The sequence below is a fragment of the Coloeus monedula genome, assembly GCF_965178545.1.
Source record: "Coloeus monedula genome assembly, chromosome: 11".
Taxonomy (NCBI): domain Eukaryota; kingdom Metazoa; phylum Chordata; class Aves; order Passeriformes; family Corvidae; genus Coloeus; species Coloeus monedula.
The window spans coordinates 885,619-903,265 of record NC_138791.1 but is presented as its reverse complement, the minus strand read 5'-3'; the positions used below and the strand labels follow the sequence as shown (position 1 = coordinate 903,265).

General features: G+C 51.3%; 1 protein-coding gene across 1 annotated transcript in view; it reads right to left on the bottom strand.

Annotated features, from left to right (window-relative positions):
- WNT7A (Wnt family member 7A) overlaps window positions 1-16,320 on the bottom strand; it is a gene marked incomplete at both ends in the record, with an annotated part of 31,493 nt that extends 15,173 nt beyond the window's left edge. Inside the window, 3 exons of the mRNA XM_082288631.1 lie at window positions 4,304-4,575; window positions 15,119-15,345; window positions 16,250-16,320. Coding sequence (XP_082144757.1) covers window positions 4,304-4,575; window positions 15,119-15,345; window positions 16,250-16,320 — 570 coding nt within the window. The remainder of the gene's footprint in view (window positions 1-4,303; window positions 4,576-15,118; window positions 15,346-16,249) is intronic.
- Window positions 16,321-17,647: the final 1,327 nt, after the last annotated feature.

Sequence of the window (17,647 nt, the reverse complement as noted above, 5' to 3'; positions counted from 1 at the left end):
GTCAGGCACGTCCTGCACATCCCCTGAGAGCCTCAGAGCTGAAGGGGAAATCTGAAATGCTCCTGATTCAGAGGATGGGGAGACATTGCAAAGTTAGTGCCCCTACATGTTCCTCCGGAGAGAAATGCTGAATAAAAATCCACCTTGATGTGCTCTTGAATTGCAAAAGCCTTCTAATGCAGCCTGTGCCCATGATTTATAACAATGACTCATAATATTGCATTATACTTAATATGATGTAACGCTGATGCAAGATGCCATTCGTGGAATTTCAATGTCACAGAGAAAAAGAGAGAGGAGAGAGCAGTCTGGTCATGTACCTTGCCATGCTGTCAGAATGAAATGTTTACAGCCAAAATGTGTAGAGCCTTTAAGTATCTACTTTGCTATTTTTTAGCAGGATAACCTGGAAATAACATTTTTTATTTCCTGGAGCATAAATATCTCTCAGACATACATTATTGTGTTACTGGCAGTAATTTAATCAACTTTATATTTGAGAAGACAAATTTGCTAACAGACAATTCAGTCTTGCAATTATACCCCCTCACATGGAAGTTTGCAGGGCAAATAAGCATTATGCCTTTAAATTAATTGAAGCTTTATCTCCCTTTTCTGACCCAGCTGTTATGAATTCTCCTCCTGTTCTCACTGTACTGCTTGCTCCTTCCTGCAGTGAATCAGCACTTCAGGAAACACTAATTCAAAGAGGAAAGACACCCTAAACTCTGCTTCTGGAGGTCAGAAATCGCTGCTCTCCAGTAGGTTTGACAAATGAGGTGAGGCTCTCGGGCTGCTCGGGGCCGGTTTCGTGGGGTGTGTGTGACCCCTGCTCAGAACTCTGCCGCGGCCCTTCCACGCAGCCCGAGGACTGGCGAGCTGTGCTGCAGAACTGAGCGCTGCTGGTTGGTCACCCAGACAGAGACAGGAACAGAGGCAGAGCCCCGTCCTTCAGCAGGGAGGGAAGCTGCCCACAGGCACCCCTGGCTGTGTTTGGGGTGTGGGAGCAGCTGGGATGGGTCGTGTCCCCCGCGCTGCTCCCAGGGGCTGCTCCTCGCGGCGTCCTGGGTGTGCACGGGGGGTTGGCCAAGCACTGCACTACCCAGGCTGGTAAGGGAAGGAACATGGATGTTCTCCACCTGTGACCTTTGAAATCCTCCACATTTGACACCCTCAGTTGTCTCATTTCCAGAAACAGCTGACAAGATTATAGAATCGGAATTTCCTGAGCTGGAAGGGACCCTCAGGGATCATCCAGTCCAGCTCCTGACCCTGAACAGACACCCCGACAATCCCACCCTGTGCATCCCTGAGAGCATTGTCCAAAGGCTCCTGGAGCTCTGGCAGCCCTGGGGCTGTGCCCATTCCCTGGATAACTGTGCCCATTCCCTGGATAACTGTGCCCATTCCCTGGATAACTGTACCCCTGCTGTGTGTTCAGGATGTTCCGAGGCTGCTGCTGGCACCACAGGGAGCAGATGGACATTGCCTGGGTAGAACAGGACTGTGAGAGGGTGGAAAGTCTTGAACTGAGGTCTCCATAAATCCTGGATTAGGCTTTTCCTGCAGGTTCTCTGTTGGATCATACTGCACAGTCCCCTCTACGCCCAGTCTTCCCACTAAACCCAGCAGACCATTCTCACCCACCAAGACGGAATGGATGATTCTAGCAGTGGTTCTCAAGAAGACAACCCAATGTTGATGGATCTGTGCTTTCCTAGAGTGCATCCTGAACCAGCTGCAGCAGGTGTCACCCTGAGGAGGGACCTTTCCAGAGGTGAGCACCAGGTGAGTGGGCACAGCACAGTTTCACATTGCAAGACAAAAGAAGTAGAGGCAACTCACTTCTGAACAGCACAGCAGTGCCTACAGGTGATGGTAAGAAATCAATAAGAATTGATTTATTTTTGGAAGCCTGGTAGGTGCCAGTCTGTCTCCTAAGTGCATAAATACCATCAAAACCTAGCCATGGGCGAGTAAAACAAGACAAGAATTTGTAGCCCAGAGGAAAGCCACCATGAATAGATTGTGTGGAGGCTGATAAGATCCATACTGCTCCAAAATGGAGAGTTCCACCTCACAACAAGGCTGTCTTTGTTGTGGAAGAGTCAGGTTGTGAGAGTCCTGGCGTGCCAAATACCTGTAATGGCCTCCCCTGCCAATTGTCTTTAAATACTGTGATCTTTCACACAGGAGCAAAGCCTGAAAGAAATCTGTCTAGCAAAACCATCATTTATTCATTCTCTACAGGGCAGTGGAGTAACAAGCCTCTCCTCAGTCCTGTTACTCCTTCTCTCCCCTGAAGATTTCAAACAGAGATTTGTTCGAACAAAGATCGGTAATTTTGCTCTGTGAGGGATGCAGGAAGAAGCGCAGAAATATCTCTAGATCAGAACAGTTCCTGAGCCTGCTGGAGAAATGGCAGATGGCCAGAGATAGCACAAACCGCTGCTCTCCCAGATAACAATGTGGAGAGCTGAATCTTCCAGGCACGAGCTTTCAGGACAGCAAATTGTGCACAGAAAGGTGAGAAACACAAGGAGCCTCACGGGGAGGCTGGGGAGGCTCCTGGAGCTGGCCTTCCCACAGTCTGCTCCAGGACCAATGGCCTCCTCTGCCCAAGGTCCACACCCGGGGCATAACTGAGGCAAAAACCACAACTTTTCTACTTGTCTGTATTTTTGAGCTTTGCATTGGGGAAAAATTTCCAGCCAGTAGGCAGTTCCAGCTATGTTTGCAGTCTGGTGTAGGCTGGTGTGTCATTTCCTGGGAATCTTTTACTGCCAGCACCCATCAAATACAAGCAGACCTCTCAAGGAAGTAGCTTTCCCACAGAGGTGAAACTCCTCTGCTATTTTTTGTTTCTCTAGATCTGTGCTTGTACAGCAGAGCAGGCAGTGGGCGTTGGTGTTTCACCAAGCTTTTCAGGATGTGCCTTCATGCTACCAGAAGCTAAGTAATAAAGATCTCAGATCATTTGCGTAGCAAATATTAATGCTCAATCCTTGAGTTATTCTCAGAATTGGGGGTTAATTTTGCCAGTGTTGAAGTACAAGTTTTTGCACCAGAGAGCCAGACACAGGCATTTGGGATACTACACAGAGTAAAACCCATAATCTCACCTATAAAACCTCTACAGTAGCATTCAATTAAAGAAGGGTTAGGCTTTTGTTTGGGGTGGAAATGGCTTTTCTTCAATACAATCTGCCTGGCTCCAGCATAACTGGAGATGTCTCAGAGCCTACAGGTAATTACCACAACGAAAGTAGCATCCACAAATTAACTGCTGTTCCCAGCTTCCTCCTCCCATCTGGCTCTAAGTCACACTCACATAACGCTGCCATCAGGACCATTGCACAGCAGGTAAAAGGAGAGCTGGGGAAGCAGGGGATTCACATCCCTGGGAGATGGGATCAGCCAAACTCGCGCAGGGAGAGCTCTGCTGGGCTGTGCCCGGCTCTGTGGGGAGCACACCGACACCCCCTGGCTATTCCAGCTGCTGGAATCGGAGCCACAGCACTGATGGACTGCCCTGGGAACGCCTGGGAATGCCTGACCCACAGGGATCTGAGGAGCGCAGGTCACACCAGGCTGGGTCTTGTGCCCGCACCAGCTCCATTGGCGATCAGAAACACGGCCAAGGCAGCAAACCCGGGGCGTTCAGTGCCCAGGATCCCAGGAAACCTGTGTGTGCGAGCTGCTGGATTCCTGCCTTCCCCAGAGCTGCTGCTTTCAGTCCCAAAGGATGGGATGGGGCGGGAATCCTGCTGTGCTAACCCCAAATCCGTGCCACAGTGTAACCACGGTGCGACAGGGACTCAGCCCGGGGTCTTTGCTGAAGGCTTTTCCTCCTAGCAGCGGTAGCGCTCACACAAAGGCTGAGGTTTGAACAGTGGGGTTGAAAATGATCCCTTTTCAGCTGAGTGAGACGTTCATGTCTGAACCTGACGAGACTCCCGCTCACCCACACAGTAGCAGGCAGCTTTTTACCAGAAGTACCGTTTGACTTCCCAGATAAAATGGTTGGGGGTTTTTTGTTGTTGTTTTGTTTTTGTTTTTTTTTTTCTTTTTCTTTTTTATAGCTGCAAAGAGTAACATTTAGACAAACGTTTGACGAGCAGATGGTCCAACAACCTGCAGAGGTGCCTGCTTGTGTGCTGCGAATGATGCCAGCACGGAAGCCCCACGGTTCTCCCGCACTGCGGGGCACCAAACCCCATCCCAGCCCCGGGACGGGCACGGGGACAGCGGGGACACGGGACACGGGACACGGGACACGGGACACGGGACACGGGACACTCACCTTCCGCCCGGCCTCGTTGTTGTGCAGGTTCATGAGCGTCCTGGCGTTCTGCTTGATCTCCCGGGCGTCCACGAAGACCTTGGCGAAGCCGATGCCGTAGCGGATGTCGGCGGAGCAGCCGCCCCATTTCCAGCCCTCCTCCTTGTGGTACTGGCCCTGCTTCTCCTTGTCGCAGCCGCAGTCGCTCAGGTTGCCCTGCGTGCAGGCGGCCGTGATGGCATGAGCCACTCCGGCCGCGATGATGGCGTAGGTGAAGGCGGCCTCGCGGCTCCCTGGAAGGCAAAAGGGGCCATCAGCAGCGGGCAGGAGCCCAGCGGGGCACAGGACACAGGGACGGGGCCATCAGCAGCGGGCAGGAGCCCGGCGGGGCACAGGACACGGGGACGGGCAGCTCCTGCGGGCAAACAGCCCCGGCTGCTCTCAGGAGTGCTGCAAACCTGCAGGCACAAGCAGGTCCCTGCTCTTCTGAAGTATTGATTGTGGTGGGTGCTCGTCTCTAAAGCAAGAGCTCTCCACGAGGCAGGAGGAGATCGAGCGTTGTTCAGGCAGCTCCATCGCTGTATTACTAGATGGTGTTAGAAGCAGGCAAACTAAGCTTCTGGTAGCAAGAGGGGGGCAAATGCTCGAGCTCAAAAATAAAGGAAGGAAAACAAAATAGGTGGGCTTGGGGGTCAATTTGTTAAAATGCCCACACACTCAACTTTTTTAAAATTCGGGTCAGAAATAGGATTTTATTTAGAAATTTAATTCTACACTAAAAGGTATTTTTACAGGACAACCGCTTCCCATTGGACTCTTGTTCTGAAAACATTTTAACTGTACTGGGACGTTTCTTTCACACTGTAGGTGTCAAAAAGTTTTCAACACTGACATCCATGCTGACTCAATGAAATAAGTCTTGGGTTTAATTTCAAAATTTCTCATAAAATGAAGAAAAAATCCTGACCTGTTGTAGGCACCGTGACCAGAGCACGGTGAAGTAACAGCCTCACCAGAGGGCTGTGAGACAGAGGTTAGGCCAATAATACTTTGTGCAATAAGGCCATAATGACAGGCTTCTGTCTCTGGAGGGAGGGGCTTCTCACTGTAAATCTAAGATTTAATTTCTCTTTTTGAAGTTTTGTTGCATTCTGGTGCGTGGATTTCCCACACGTGGACCCTACAGGATCTGTGAGACTTTTGGAACCAGTTCAGCTGAGAGAGGGACCTTCACAGCCTGAGGAGCTTTGCAGAGGTTGCCCATGTATGTCAAACAGCCCTTTAAAAATTTTTGGATCTCCCAAACCAAGAACTTGCCCCTACTGTTATTTCTCCAATGACCAAATGCACCCTTGCATCAGTAGGATCAGAATCAGGCTCTTAATCAGGGGAGTGCAGATGGGAAGATCTGCTTCCCTTCTCCAACTGTCCGCCAGTGGAGTCCTGGCAGACCTCAGCTGCTGGCAAGTGCTTGTTACCCATGAAACAAGCCCATTTCTGCTGTTTATTGCATTTCACAAAAAAAGAATCACTTGGGAAAGAAACCTTACAAGCACTTCAGCCTTGGCTACATCCCTTTCGTGTAATACGATCTGGATTTCTCTACTTGTTGCTTTCAATGATAAATGTTCACTTCCTTATGTCGAGGAAGCAAAATGGAAAACAAGATGACATTATCACAATCTGTTAATAGTAAACTTCGTGCCCTCTATCAGCATAGGGAATATTCCCCGATGCTGCTACATGCTGCATTTATTAAGGAACGTATTAAGGTCTATTATCAGACTTCCTCACAGGATTCCTTGTTTCTCCTTACTCAAAAAAAAAAAGAAAAATCATAAAATGCTGAATCCTTTTGGCTGTGCAAGTTGCAGATGAAGCTTTCTAGAACTCTTGGCTTTTTATGAGAATCCGAATGTGAAGGAGAAATCCCAGGCTTCAGGTGCGTTTGGAGTTGAGCTCCTCCTCCAGTTTACACCCATCAATACCCTCAATCTTTTAAGCACAACGCTACAAAAAAGGCACTGATAAACAGTGTACAATTAGAAGTCCCACTTCATCTCTCAGAGGGGACCAATGCATCACACCAGGTTTCTGTTCCACGAAGCAGCAAATGGGACATTGTCACAAAAATATTTTTGAGTTGAATTTATGTGTGGTTCTTGTTTCCCTTCTATTTGATTGGATTATTTTTGTTCCAGCACAAGTCATTTTCAAGATCTAGAATAAAAACCGCTGGGAGATCACTTTGATCTGACACACTCAGCATTGTAAAGGCTGAGCAGCTCTTTTGCTTTTTAGAGGGGAGAAGAACTCAATGTAGAAAATATAAAATTAGTTTGTACAAGCAGAGTCAGAAGCCAGAGTCAAGCTTGATCATAAATTACATTACCTAAATTGTTTTATAAGTTTGTCTTATTCGGGGGAAAACCTTAGCAGCTTTTAAAAACTCAAATTTAGGAGATTACAAGGTAAACAAAGCAAGTGCCTGGAAGAATTGACCCAGGTAGGAAGTGCCTTGGCCCTTGTGCAGTGGTGATAAAGTGATGTGGGTTTGTCACGTCTGCATCAAACTGTTCCTGTTTGCCATAAATGATTCACTTTTTTAGGTCTCGTTACCCTGGTGTGGCTCCCAGAAATGTCAGCAAGGGAGGGAAGCTCAGGCCAGTCTGAGTCTCTTCTGTGACAGTGCTCGAGGTCCCAGGGGTTTGTGACCAAACAGGATAACCTGAGCACGGGGTGTTCCTGCCACTTTTCAGTAGGAATTCCACTCCTCTACTTCGGATTTCAGCAGAGAGTTGAAATTCCTGGAGGATCTCAGGGGGAAACACGGCTTTACCAAGGTATGGCCAGGCAGCTGCTCCTACAGAAGTTAGACAAAGGTGGAGAGTCACCTGCCATAGCACCATGGCATCCCAAGTGGTTTGGGTTGGAAGGGACCTTAAAGCTCCTCTCACTCCACCCCTGCCACAGGCAGGGACATTTCCACCACTCCAGGGCACTCCAAGCCCCGTGCAGCCTGCCCTGGACATGTACAAGGATTGCAAGCCATCTTTTCAGCTCCCAGATCACACATTCTTCTCCTTATCTCAAACAAACTGTGGTAAACACTCCAGAGCTCAACTCCAAGCACTGGGAACTCCAGAGAAGGATCTGGCAGTGGTCAGAGGTTGCTGTGGCCATTCACAAGGCCGGTGACCGGCCAGGTTCCAGCCACGGCGGCCGTTCCAGAGCAGCGCTGCAGGACCACGGGGGATGTTGGGGGTCAGTGCAGCTGTGCAGGGGCTGGAGGGCAGGGGAGGCACCCCCTGAGCCTGGAGGGCAGGTGAGGAACCCCCTGAGCCTGGAGGGCAGGGGAGGAACCCCCTGAGCCTGGCCAGTGCCGCCCCCAGCGCTGGGTCTGGCAGCAGGGCGTGGGCACTGACATCTGCCTGGCTCAGCCCCTCACCCGGGGCTGTCCCCAGCCCCAGCAAGTGCCTCAGTGCTGTGTGACCATGGGGGCTTCTCTTCAAGCGCTGGACAGAAATATCTGCCTGCTTTTCCTGTGTTTTTCTGGCTTTCAGTGAGGTACGCAGCACATTGCAGCTCCGTTTGCTCTGATGGCAGAGAGCTTGGCACTGATGGCTTCCAAAATTTCTTCAGCTCCATCTGCTGATGCAAATCCTCCTCCAAAGCTCTGGAGTCCTGTCTGCAGGCTCTTCACATCTGCCCAGGCTGCCTGTCCCTTTGTCTCTGAGCCCTGCACAGTCAACCACGGGGTGCCAGATGTCCCAAGGGGAAGCACTGAGAGGATCACAGGTGGGTGCAAATGCAGACATGACCAGGCCAGCTGCTCTCCTAACACTGAGCACACTTATACACAACCCATGCCCACCTTGCAGCCTTAAATCTGCAAACACTCACGTGCACGCCTCTGATTTTGGATGTGAATGTTTGCTTCACTGGGTTCGGGCTGATCAGCCTATCAGCTGCACAGACTGGTCTGCATTCCGGTCTTAATTTAGCCAACTTCATTTGGTTTTAAGTTTAAATTTGAAAACTTTGTAAAAACTTCATTCACACGGGTTAGAAATGGGAACGTAGATTTTAAAAGAAGTGCAATACCTTGATGTTGCTCGGGAAACAAAGTCTAAGCCTGCAAAATACAGCATGGATTTACTTGCAGGAAGTCAGTAGGTGCTCAGCAGTTTGGGATCTAAGGGTGTTTCTAAACAGCCTGTCCCGCCCTATCAGTCTCCCTCATAAATTGACTAAGCTGTGAAATAAAAAAAAGACAAATCTTTGTTTATCTCACTGGAAAACATGGGTTGTATTTTCTGCTATTTAAAGCCAAAGGGTCAGAGAGGGAGTTATCTGCAGTGACATGAGCTGAAATATGATTGGGAAAATATAAAGATGGAAAACACAGCGCACCTTGCCAATTATGTGCCACAGCAAACATTACTCCTCATCTCTCTATAGAGGCCATAACTCACAGCCTGGAAAAACGCAGACCAGAACCCATCCCCTGCCTGCTTTGGGCTTTGCCTCCTCCTCCTTTGGTAGACCATGTATGGTCCAGCAGGTTTTTTTATTTTCATCTTTCTTTAACCTAGCATGAGTGATTAATAAGAATGGTAGCTTAAAAAAAAAAATCTTTGCATTATCCTCGTCCTAATTTTTTCTTCCCCTTCTGCTCAAAATTGGGGGGGTTGGTGCCTTAAAACATTGTATTCAGTTGAAATTAGAAGGATGGTTCCCTATAAATCAACAGTGTGGCTTTACAAAGATTAGTACCAATAAATAAAATACAGACTGGCTTTAAGAGACATTCAAGACTCTGGGGGGTTTAGTCCCTGCCCACTTTCGTGAGCTGAAGTTCCTTTCATCAACACATGAAACTCTTGCAGAGGAAACACTCCAGCTAAAGTGATTATTTTTGAAAATAACCTCTTTACATTTATAAAGTTACTACTCAAGGCACGTGCATTACAAGAATCAGAGCCTTTATTTTGGAGTTCAAATAAGTCTCCCCTTTCCAGAGGGCTCTGAGCCCCCCACGCCCCAGCCCTGCGCTGCCCCTGCTGTGGAGATCTCCCACCTTCCCAGCCAGATGCAATCTCTCTGTTTCTCTGGAACAAGTACTCACAAGACACATCTGAAGGCAGGTATGAAAACCCTGTGATGGGAATTCCAACTGCAGTGACCTTGGGGCAATGTTTTATCTTGCAGTGACAGTCCCTGCTGAGAAAGATTGACTTTTTGGCATAAAGCAGTTCAGGATGATCAGGCCATATTTCAGCCTGGCCTCACTTCTGCCTGCAAATAACTGTTCTCCTGCAAGACACTGACAGCAAAAACTGGCTCTAAGGGCTGGAAACCTAGCACAGAAATTCAGACTCTTGACCTTACTTGACTAAATAGCCAGACTCCTGTTAATGACATTTTTTTTCTGTGCATCTTGGGGGGTTCATAACAGAAGTGGTTCAGAAAACAGAGTATTTATCAATCATTCCTCTAAATATTGACCAAAGCAAATAGTGCAGCAGCACTCAGAACCTAGCTTCCCACAGACCTGTGCAGGTAATCTTCCATGCAATACAAAAACAACAAGGATTTTCCTGCCCAGAGCTCCAGGAGTGTTGGGACACCACTCCCAGGGATGCACAAGGTGGGATTGTTGGGGTGTCTCTGCAGGGCAGGGGTTGGACTGGATGATCCCGGAGGGTCCCTTCCAGCTCAGGAGATTCTGTGAGTCTGTGATTCCACCAGTGGTTGTTCACTTGGTCTGTTATTCTGGAATTCAAACACTCCGATTTTAAAACCTGACACAAGAGACTGCAGCAGTGTTTAAAATCAAAATGCTCCCTGAAATGATGGAAGACTGAATCTGTTCTTCAACACACCTGAACTGGGATGTTTTCCAAAGTGTTTGTTTATAACACAGTGACAATATGAAGACTTACTCATAACTTTCCTGTTAATTTTTCTGTTAAATCTACCCCACCAGAGAGGAAATTTTCCTAGATCTTCTTCTCTTTTCCATACCAGCAGGAGAGCTATTCCTGACAGCTACTGAAGAAGTTAGTGAAGGTTTGGCTTGTAGGGCAGTTGCCATTTGTTTCAATAGGCAGGAGTGGGAATGTCCCTCTTCCCTTACGTTGTTTGAAGCTATAGAAGAAAAGTTGATTTTAATATCTGGAAAAGAAATCACTGCAGAATTCAGTCCAGTGTGGAGCCAATAGTGCAGTGAATAAAGGAAAGCCAACAGACCTTCCTGGTTTAATTGTGCATCAGGGCACACCTGGGGTGATCCCTGGGCCAAAGGCATCGGGCACAGCGTACAGAGGTGCTGAGCCAGCCTGCTGTGCTCACCAGCTTTGGGACCAGCTGGTCCGTGGGGATTCTTGTTTTGATTTCAGCTTTCCTTATTCCCAAGAGTAATGTCAGGTGGGTGGAGGTACCAGTGTGATTATACTGAAGCATTTTCCAGGGTAGAAAAGAGCGAAGAATTGCTGCATTTTAGTAAGGCCAGGATGAAGCCCAGGCTGAAACCAGTTTTGCTGTAATGTTCTTTGCAGAGCACCACTCACACCTCGGGACTCCCTCCATCCTCCCCCACGCAGGGTCCTTGCAGCCTCTGCAGGGCTCCTGTGCCTCTCTTCTCCCAGATGTGTCCTGAGGAGAGTCTCCACTCTGCTGTGTCCCTCTGCAGGAGTGCAGCCAAAGCGTTTGTAACATTTCCCTGTCTCCTTTAGCAGCGACAGTGCTGCTCACTTGGGGCAAAAGGAGATGGGGTTTTATTCTCCCCTACGATGCCCATGTGGTGCTGTCCTCTGGATCCCATGAAATGTAGGCACATCCCAGGACAGTCCTTTGAGATAACAGCAGTCACTGCTGACCACCTGCTCAGGGCTGCACCCTGCACAAGGGGCCACCGAGGCACCTGATGAGAAGCCTTTGCCACAGCTCCTGCTCGCGATCCAGCAGAGCCCAAATCTGATTTTCAGACCCTATCAAAGGCATCTCTGGCTGCTCAGATCCTTAGGCTTGAACCACATTTCACCTGAAGACAGACAGGCAGGAGGCTTTTGGCCTATCCTGCTTTAAAAACTTTGGTTTTGATTGTGGCCGTCCTCAGGAACAGAACTGCTGACCACCATAGCAAATATATTTGTTTTTAAGTGTGTCCATAATTGCAGTGTTGCATCATCTCCATGGTTATTTTAAAAATTCTCTCTGCGACTTTACATTATTAATAAGGTGTCTGTGGAATTGTCTAGAAAAAACATCCTTGTGTCGATCTGGACTGTGCCTCCACCGCTCCCTGCCCTGACCGGAGCAAACCGATGGCACTTTGTTATTTCTCTTCGTGCTCTCGGCACTGCTGTCACCAGCTGGCACGGTGAGACATCCACAGGGTGACAGGAGGGGAGGATCTCTCTTTGGAAGGACAAGCCAGGTAAAACGACCCAGGAAATGGAAAGTGTGTGCGGGGCACTGGCTGAAGTTCGCTGTGACCAGTGGGAAACTCAAGCCTGTGACCACAAATATGCTCTAGGATGAATTGAAACGGTTGCTTACTGTGGCTCTGCAAATAAACTCTACACGTAAATGACCACTTCACTGAAGATGGATTATATGGGGATTCTAAAAAATACTCACACGCTACAGGTTACGACAGGGAAATACTGTTTGATGCTTGCCTTCTAGAGGATTCCAAGTGTTTCAATAAGGTTAATATCCCTGCTGCCATTTTAAAGACAAGAAAAGAGAAACACGGAAGAGAGGGCCATGATCCCTCAACTACACAACAGCAGGGCCGGGAGGAGAATCACCCTGAGCGGCAACAAGAGAATTTAAATAATTACAGTATATTTGCATAACAGTCATAAAATAGATTACCCAGCAAGGGTAAAAGGCAAGAAACTGGATTTGAAGAGATTTGGCCATCAGAGCTGTGGGTTGGGAAATAGATCACAAGAATTTCTGGTATCTAAGGGAACTTACTGGCATGGACTGACACACACAAACCCTATTTCCATCAGAGTTACTCAGGCACATCCTCCCAGATTGCTGTGAGCCTCTGCTGGCTGCACACGCCCGGCAGGGCTGTGGCCAGGACAGCCACATCACTGGCCAGGACAGCCACATCACTGGCCAGGACAGCCACATCACTGTCACTCTGAAGTCATCTCCTAATCACAGAGCAGCCCATCCGTGCCACTCCAGAGGCAGAGCGAAGCCTCGCTGGAGACAGAGGGATGAGCTCATGTGTGGCTCACTGACTTTATTGCAAGTGGCAAGACAAAGGTGCCCTCGCACTCCCCAGGAATAACTTCAGGATACAATCACCTGAAGGACGCAATCAGTTGTTAAATGCCAGGAAAGGGACTGGAGTACTGGGGCTGCTGGAATAGTATTTTGTAACACACCATGTCAAAGTCTAATTAAAAAAGCAACAAAGGTGCATTACCTTCACTTAATGGTAACCTGCGTTGTTCTGGCGCTCTGTCCCTTGAAACGCTTCCTGTAGGGGTATATGGTCCTTCATGTCACACATCTCCCTCTTTCCTATCTAGGGTAAGGCCCTCAGGCCTGATCTCCCGTTTGTGGGCACCAGATTTGACTTATGGCTTTATGGCACATAGGCTGTACCCTTTCTAACCAAAGCAAATATTATTTCTCTGGATGGTAACCTGGAGCACACCCTCACAGAGATCCTTGGGAAAGAGCAAGAGATGTCTTTTCCTTACAGCCATAGAAAGATGAGCTGGGTCAGACATTCAGGGTTTCTGTAGCTGCTGATAGGGAAGAGGCAGAAGAGCAAGGAGACCACCTGAGCAGGAACAGTTACATTAAAATATCTCGTGCTGTTTGAGAGCCTGAGTAGTTTTATCCCTGAGACCGCAGGAATGTCTGTGCAAAAGAAAAATTCACTGTTGGATTTCAACCCTCTGTGATTTTTATCAGAGTTTAGTTTAAAATTTACATATATAGCCTGTTTAAATTTGAAGGTTTTGTTATTCTTTAAATGAATTTTATGGGGTTTTGTAATTTGGATGCCATTCAACTCTTGACTGTGCCCTGAAACCAGTGAAGAATTTGCCCTATCCATCTTAGCCTCGTAATGGATAGATAGAACATATTAAGAGTTATCACCTCAAAGACAGATCAAAGTCTACTTCCTTTAATATCGACTTTCTTTAAAAGGACCTAAATATAACCCTCTAGCTAAATAATTCAATTTTCGGAGGGAGGGAAGGAACTGAGAGCATGTTTACGCAACAGACCACAACAACTCCGCAATTTTCTAATTTCTGGGAGAGGAAAAAAATCCTTCTCACATTTTCTGTTTAAGGAAATGTTACTCTCAGACTAAACGAGCCCAAAACTGTCAGCCATCCAAATGGACTCTTCACCGACATAAGTGGCAAGCGCTTGCATCGCTGACAGGAAGAGCTCAGCCCAAGGAACAGGAACAATGAGCTAATCTGAATAAATGCTCCATTTTCAGATGTCTCACAGTGTTGTGCAGGGGGCTTTTTACCTTCTTTACTTGAGCCCCTCTGATTATCAAAGGTGTTGACATGTTCTCCTCCTGTTCTTTCCTTAAATATCTAAGTTTTGGAAAACACGTATCAGTGTGCACTGATGGGCTAAAATACACGCTGAGTGTTCTCAGGAGTTCTGGAGCAGAGTGGCAAGGCTGCACCGCTGCGTTTCACGGGAATGCCAGGAATGATGTACTGGGGCCATATCCTGCCACGGCACTGAGCAGTGCCTGGGGCCAGCCCGTCCACAGGGTTCCCCCACAGCTGCTCAGGGCTCTTCCAGCTCCTGTTCTCTGTGCTGCCTGCTGTCCCCAAGAAACATCCCTGTTTTCTACCATGCTAAGCATTGCTTGATGAGGTTTCTGGTTTTTTGCAACTTCATTTTACATGGGGAAGAGACTGGAAATCACAGATCCCAGCTTCCACTTCTGGAATGCGGTGCTGTGAGTGATTGGCTTTCTATGGTGGCTCTAAAAAAGACCAGCCTGTATTTGGAAAACTCATTCCTTGGTCTCTGCATTTTAAGTGCTGTGGAATCAAAAGAACAGCGAGTAAACTTCACTACTGCGTATTGCAGAATTGGGAGTATGAGAGTTTTAACTTCAGCCCCATTTCTTCAGGTATTTACATTTGCTATTCTTAATGCTGCAATAAGTGAAAACATGGAAAATGGCAGTGGGATCTTCTGTCAGTTGATTGGAACAGCGTTTGTAAATGCCCTGACATCTCACAGCAGAACACACCCACTCTCTCTCGTGGCAGAGAGGGCACTGGATACAGCTGCTGTAGGAGAACAATTTTGTGTGGTGGGAATCTCTCACAGCGAGACCAATTGCTGTGCCTGAGTCCCATCAGGTACAAACGTCAGGCCAGTATCCCTGTGGAGATGCCTGCACCCCAGAAGTGCAATTCCAGCTCTGCTCAGCGTTCTGGCTCTGACTGCTGCCTTCAACAAGAACCAAACCCCTTTTTTCCATCCCTGAGTACATGGATAAGGCTGCTGTCCTGTGCACACAAACGGGAAGCGTTCTGGAGAGGATTTCTGAGAGCAGGGCAGTGAAATACTGCGGTGGAGCTGACACACATGGAAGGGAGCACAGGCAGGTGCCCTGCCAGGAGGGAGCAGGTTGGCAGTGACAGCAGCAGTGTCCAGGTGCACACACTCACAGCGACCGTCCTGCCCTGGCTGGAACGAGCTGGGAGCTGCTCCTCCGCAGCCCGGCAGCCGTGCCCGTGCCACCCCCGTGTGCCCCCGCGGGTGCCCTGCGGGCGGAGCCGGGCAGCAGAGCCCGGAGCCACGTACCCACTTTGAGCTCCTTGCCGAAGACCGTCCTCTCGCCCAGGGCCGAGCAGTTCCAGCGCCCGTTGCGGAACTGGAACTGGCACTCGTTGATGCCCATCTGGGACCCTTCCCCGATGACAATGATCGCGTCGGGCCTGCTCTGGCAGATCGCCCGCTGCCGGGGGGCGAGCCCCGGGATCTTGTTACAGATGATGCTGGCTCCCAGGGCCACCACAGAGGAGAAACCCCTGCAACGACAAGACACCGGCGGTGGCTGAGGGAGGCTCGTCTGGGAGGCAGAGCGGCACCCGCTGCCCTCCCGTGCTGCGGGGCCCGGCGCTGGCAGGTGCCCCCGGAAAACAGCCGCCTCTCCCCCTGTCGCTTCCCTCTCCCTCTCCCTCTCCCCAAGCCGAGGCAGAGATAAGCAGCGCGTGGGCTCCTGCCAAAACAGGACCAAACTTCCTCCTTCGTGAATTAAAGCGCGTGCGGCGGCGTTGCCTGCCCGGGCCACGCACAGGCAGCGGGCTGGGAGAGTTTTCCCAAACTTGTCGAACAGTTAGAGGAGAGAGGGAGAGAGGGAGGGAAGGAAGGCAGACAACCCACGCTCCCTGCCCCGGGGCCGCGCCGCCTCCTCCCGCACCCAGCGCACCTGGCCGGGGATGCTGCGGGACCGGAGCTCCGCCGCCCTCCCTGCGCCCCTCTCGGGGCGGGCCGCGTTGTCTCCCCGGGCGGCAGCCGCCGAGGGATGTCCCGCGGGAGGCGCGGGCAGGTACCCGGCAGAGAGCCGGGGCACCCCGCACCGGGCCCGCGGCCGCGCTGGGGAAGGACCGGCTGCCCGGGGATGCCCCCGGGTGTCCCTTCCCGGCCGGGACCGCCGCCCAGCCCCTCGCAGCCCCGCACATCGCCGGGGCCTCCAACTGGCCCCGCTGGAGGGTCGCTCCGAGGTGCGGGAGCTTTACCTGTCTTTTGAGAAAAAATCGTGATCTCCACCATCATCGCTTCTTTTTCTCTCTCTTTTTTTTTTCTCTTTTTTTTTTTTTTTTTTTTTTTTTTGTGACTTCCCGAGTTAAATAGTAACAGGTCTGGGCAGGTTGGGCTGAGCGCGAGAGAGAGCGCGATTGTTATAAAAGAAAGAGAAAAAAAGTTACTTACCCGATCTTGATATACACAATCCCCAGGCTCAGGAAGATGTGGAAGATCCAGCGCCTTGTTTTCCTGTTCATATTCCTTGCTTGCCGTGGCTCAGACCAACACGCGAAACGATGCCCGGCGCGCTCGGGGCTGGGGCCGGTCCGTCCCTGGCGGCGCCGCCGCGGTCACGGCCGCCCGGCCGAGCGGGGCAGCCCCCGCCGCGCCCCGCAGCGCCCGCGGCTCCGCACCGAGCCCCAGCCGCCTCTCACCATGGCCCCGCCGGGGCTGCGCTCCGCCCGCGCTGCCGGCCCCGCTCCGGCCGCGGGCGCTGTCCGGGCAGCGCGGGGCTGCGGGCGCTGGATGGGCTGAGGGGTCCTGCGAGCGCCGGCCGCGTCCCCACCTTCAGTGTGAATTGTCTCTCACTCTTCTTCACCCCCCCCCCTCTTTTTTTTCTTTCTCTCTTTTTTCAGCTACTTGGGCGTGCTCTCCAAAGGAGGGAGTTGTCCAGCGGGGGGGGAAGCAAGGAGCAAGGCGGGGAGGTGGGCAGGAGGGGAACCAGGAACGGCAGACGGATCACCTGCCTGCAGGCAGGCTCAGCGCGATCCTCCTCCTGCGGGCACGGCCCGGGGGAACGCGGCGGGGGCTCCGGGGGGTGTCACCGGGGGACGCCCCCGGGGCTGGCCCCGGCCCGCCGGGCGGCATTGGAGCCGCCGCGCCCGGCTCGGCTCGGCCCGCACCCCGCGCTGCTCCGCGCCGGCAGCGGGGCCGCAGCTTTGACTCCGCGCTCGCCGCCCGCTCGCCGGGGCCGCCGAGCACCTGGGGCCGGTTTTATGCGTTTGTCCCGACGCTCCTCCCCCCGGTCGGCCTCTCGCCTGTCGCGGGCTGTCCCGCAGCCGCCCGGTCCCCGCGCCGAGGTGAGCTCCGGGCGGCCGCAGCATCCCCGGAGCACCGCCCCGTCCGCACCGGGGGGCGAGGCGGCACCGGCAGGTGCGGGGGGAGGCAAGAGGGAGCCCCGTGTGCCCGCTGTGGCCTCCCCGCCGGTTTTGTGACCGATCCTTCCAGTGACAGGGCAGGGCTCGGTCCCGCCGGCCCCCGTGGCAGTGGGCTCTCGTCCGTGTCTGTGGTCCGAGCCCACGGCGGGGGCGGCCCGGGGGCTGCGGCCGCCGGGGCTCTCCGCGGAGCCGCCGGCCTGCCGCGGGGCGGGGGGGCCGGCCCGGCCGGGAGGAGGATCCCGGCTCCTCGTTGCGGGAATTTACACGGATATGGTGACTATTTTATTATCCACTTAAAATATTTCAAACAGGGAGGTTACCTAAATGATAACAGGGGTGTGGTGCGGGAATTGTTCTACTGATAATGTTTTTCTGAAAACAAAAACACGACGACAGGATCCCTCAGGGTCCCCCCGAGGAGCCGGGC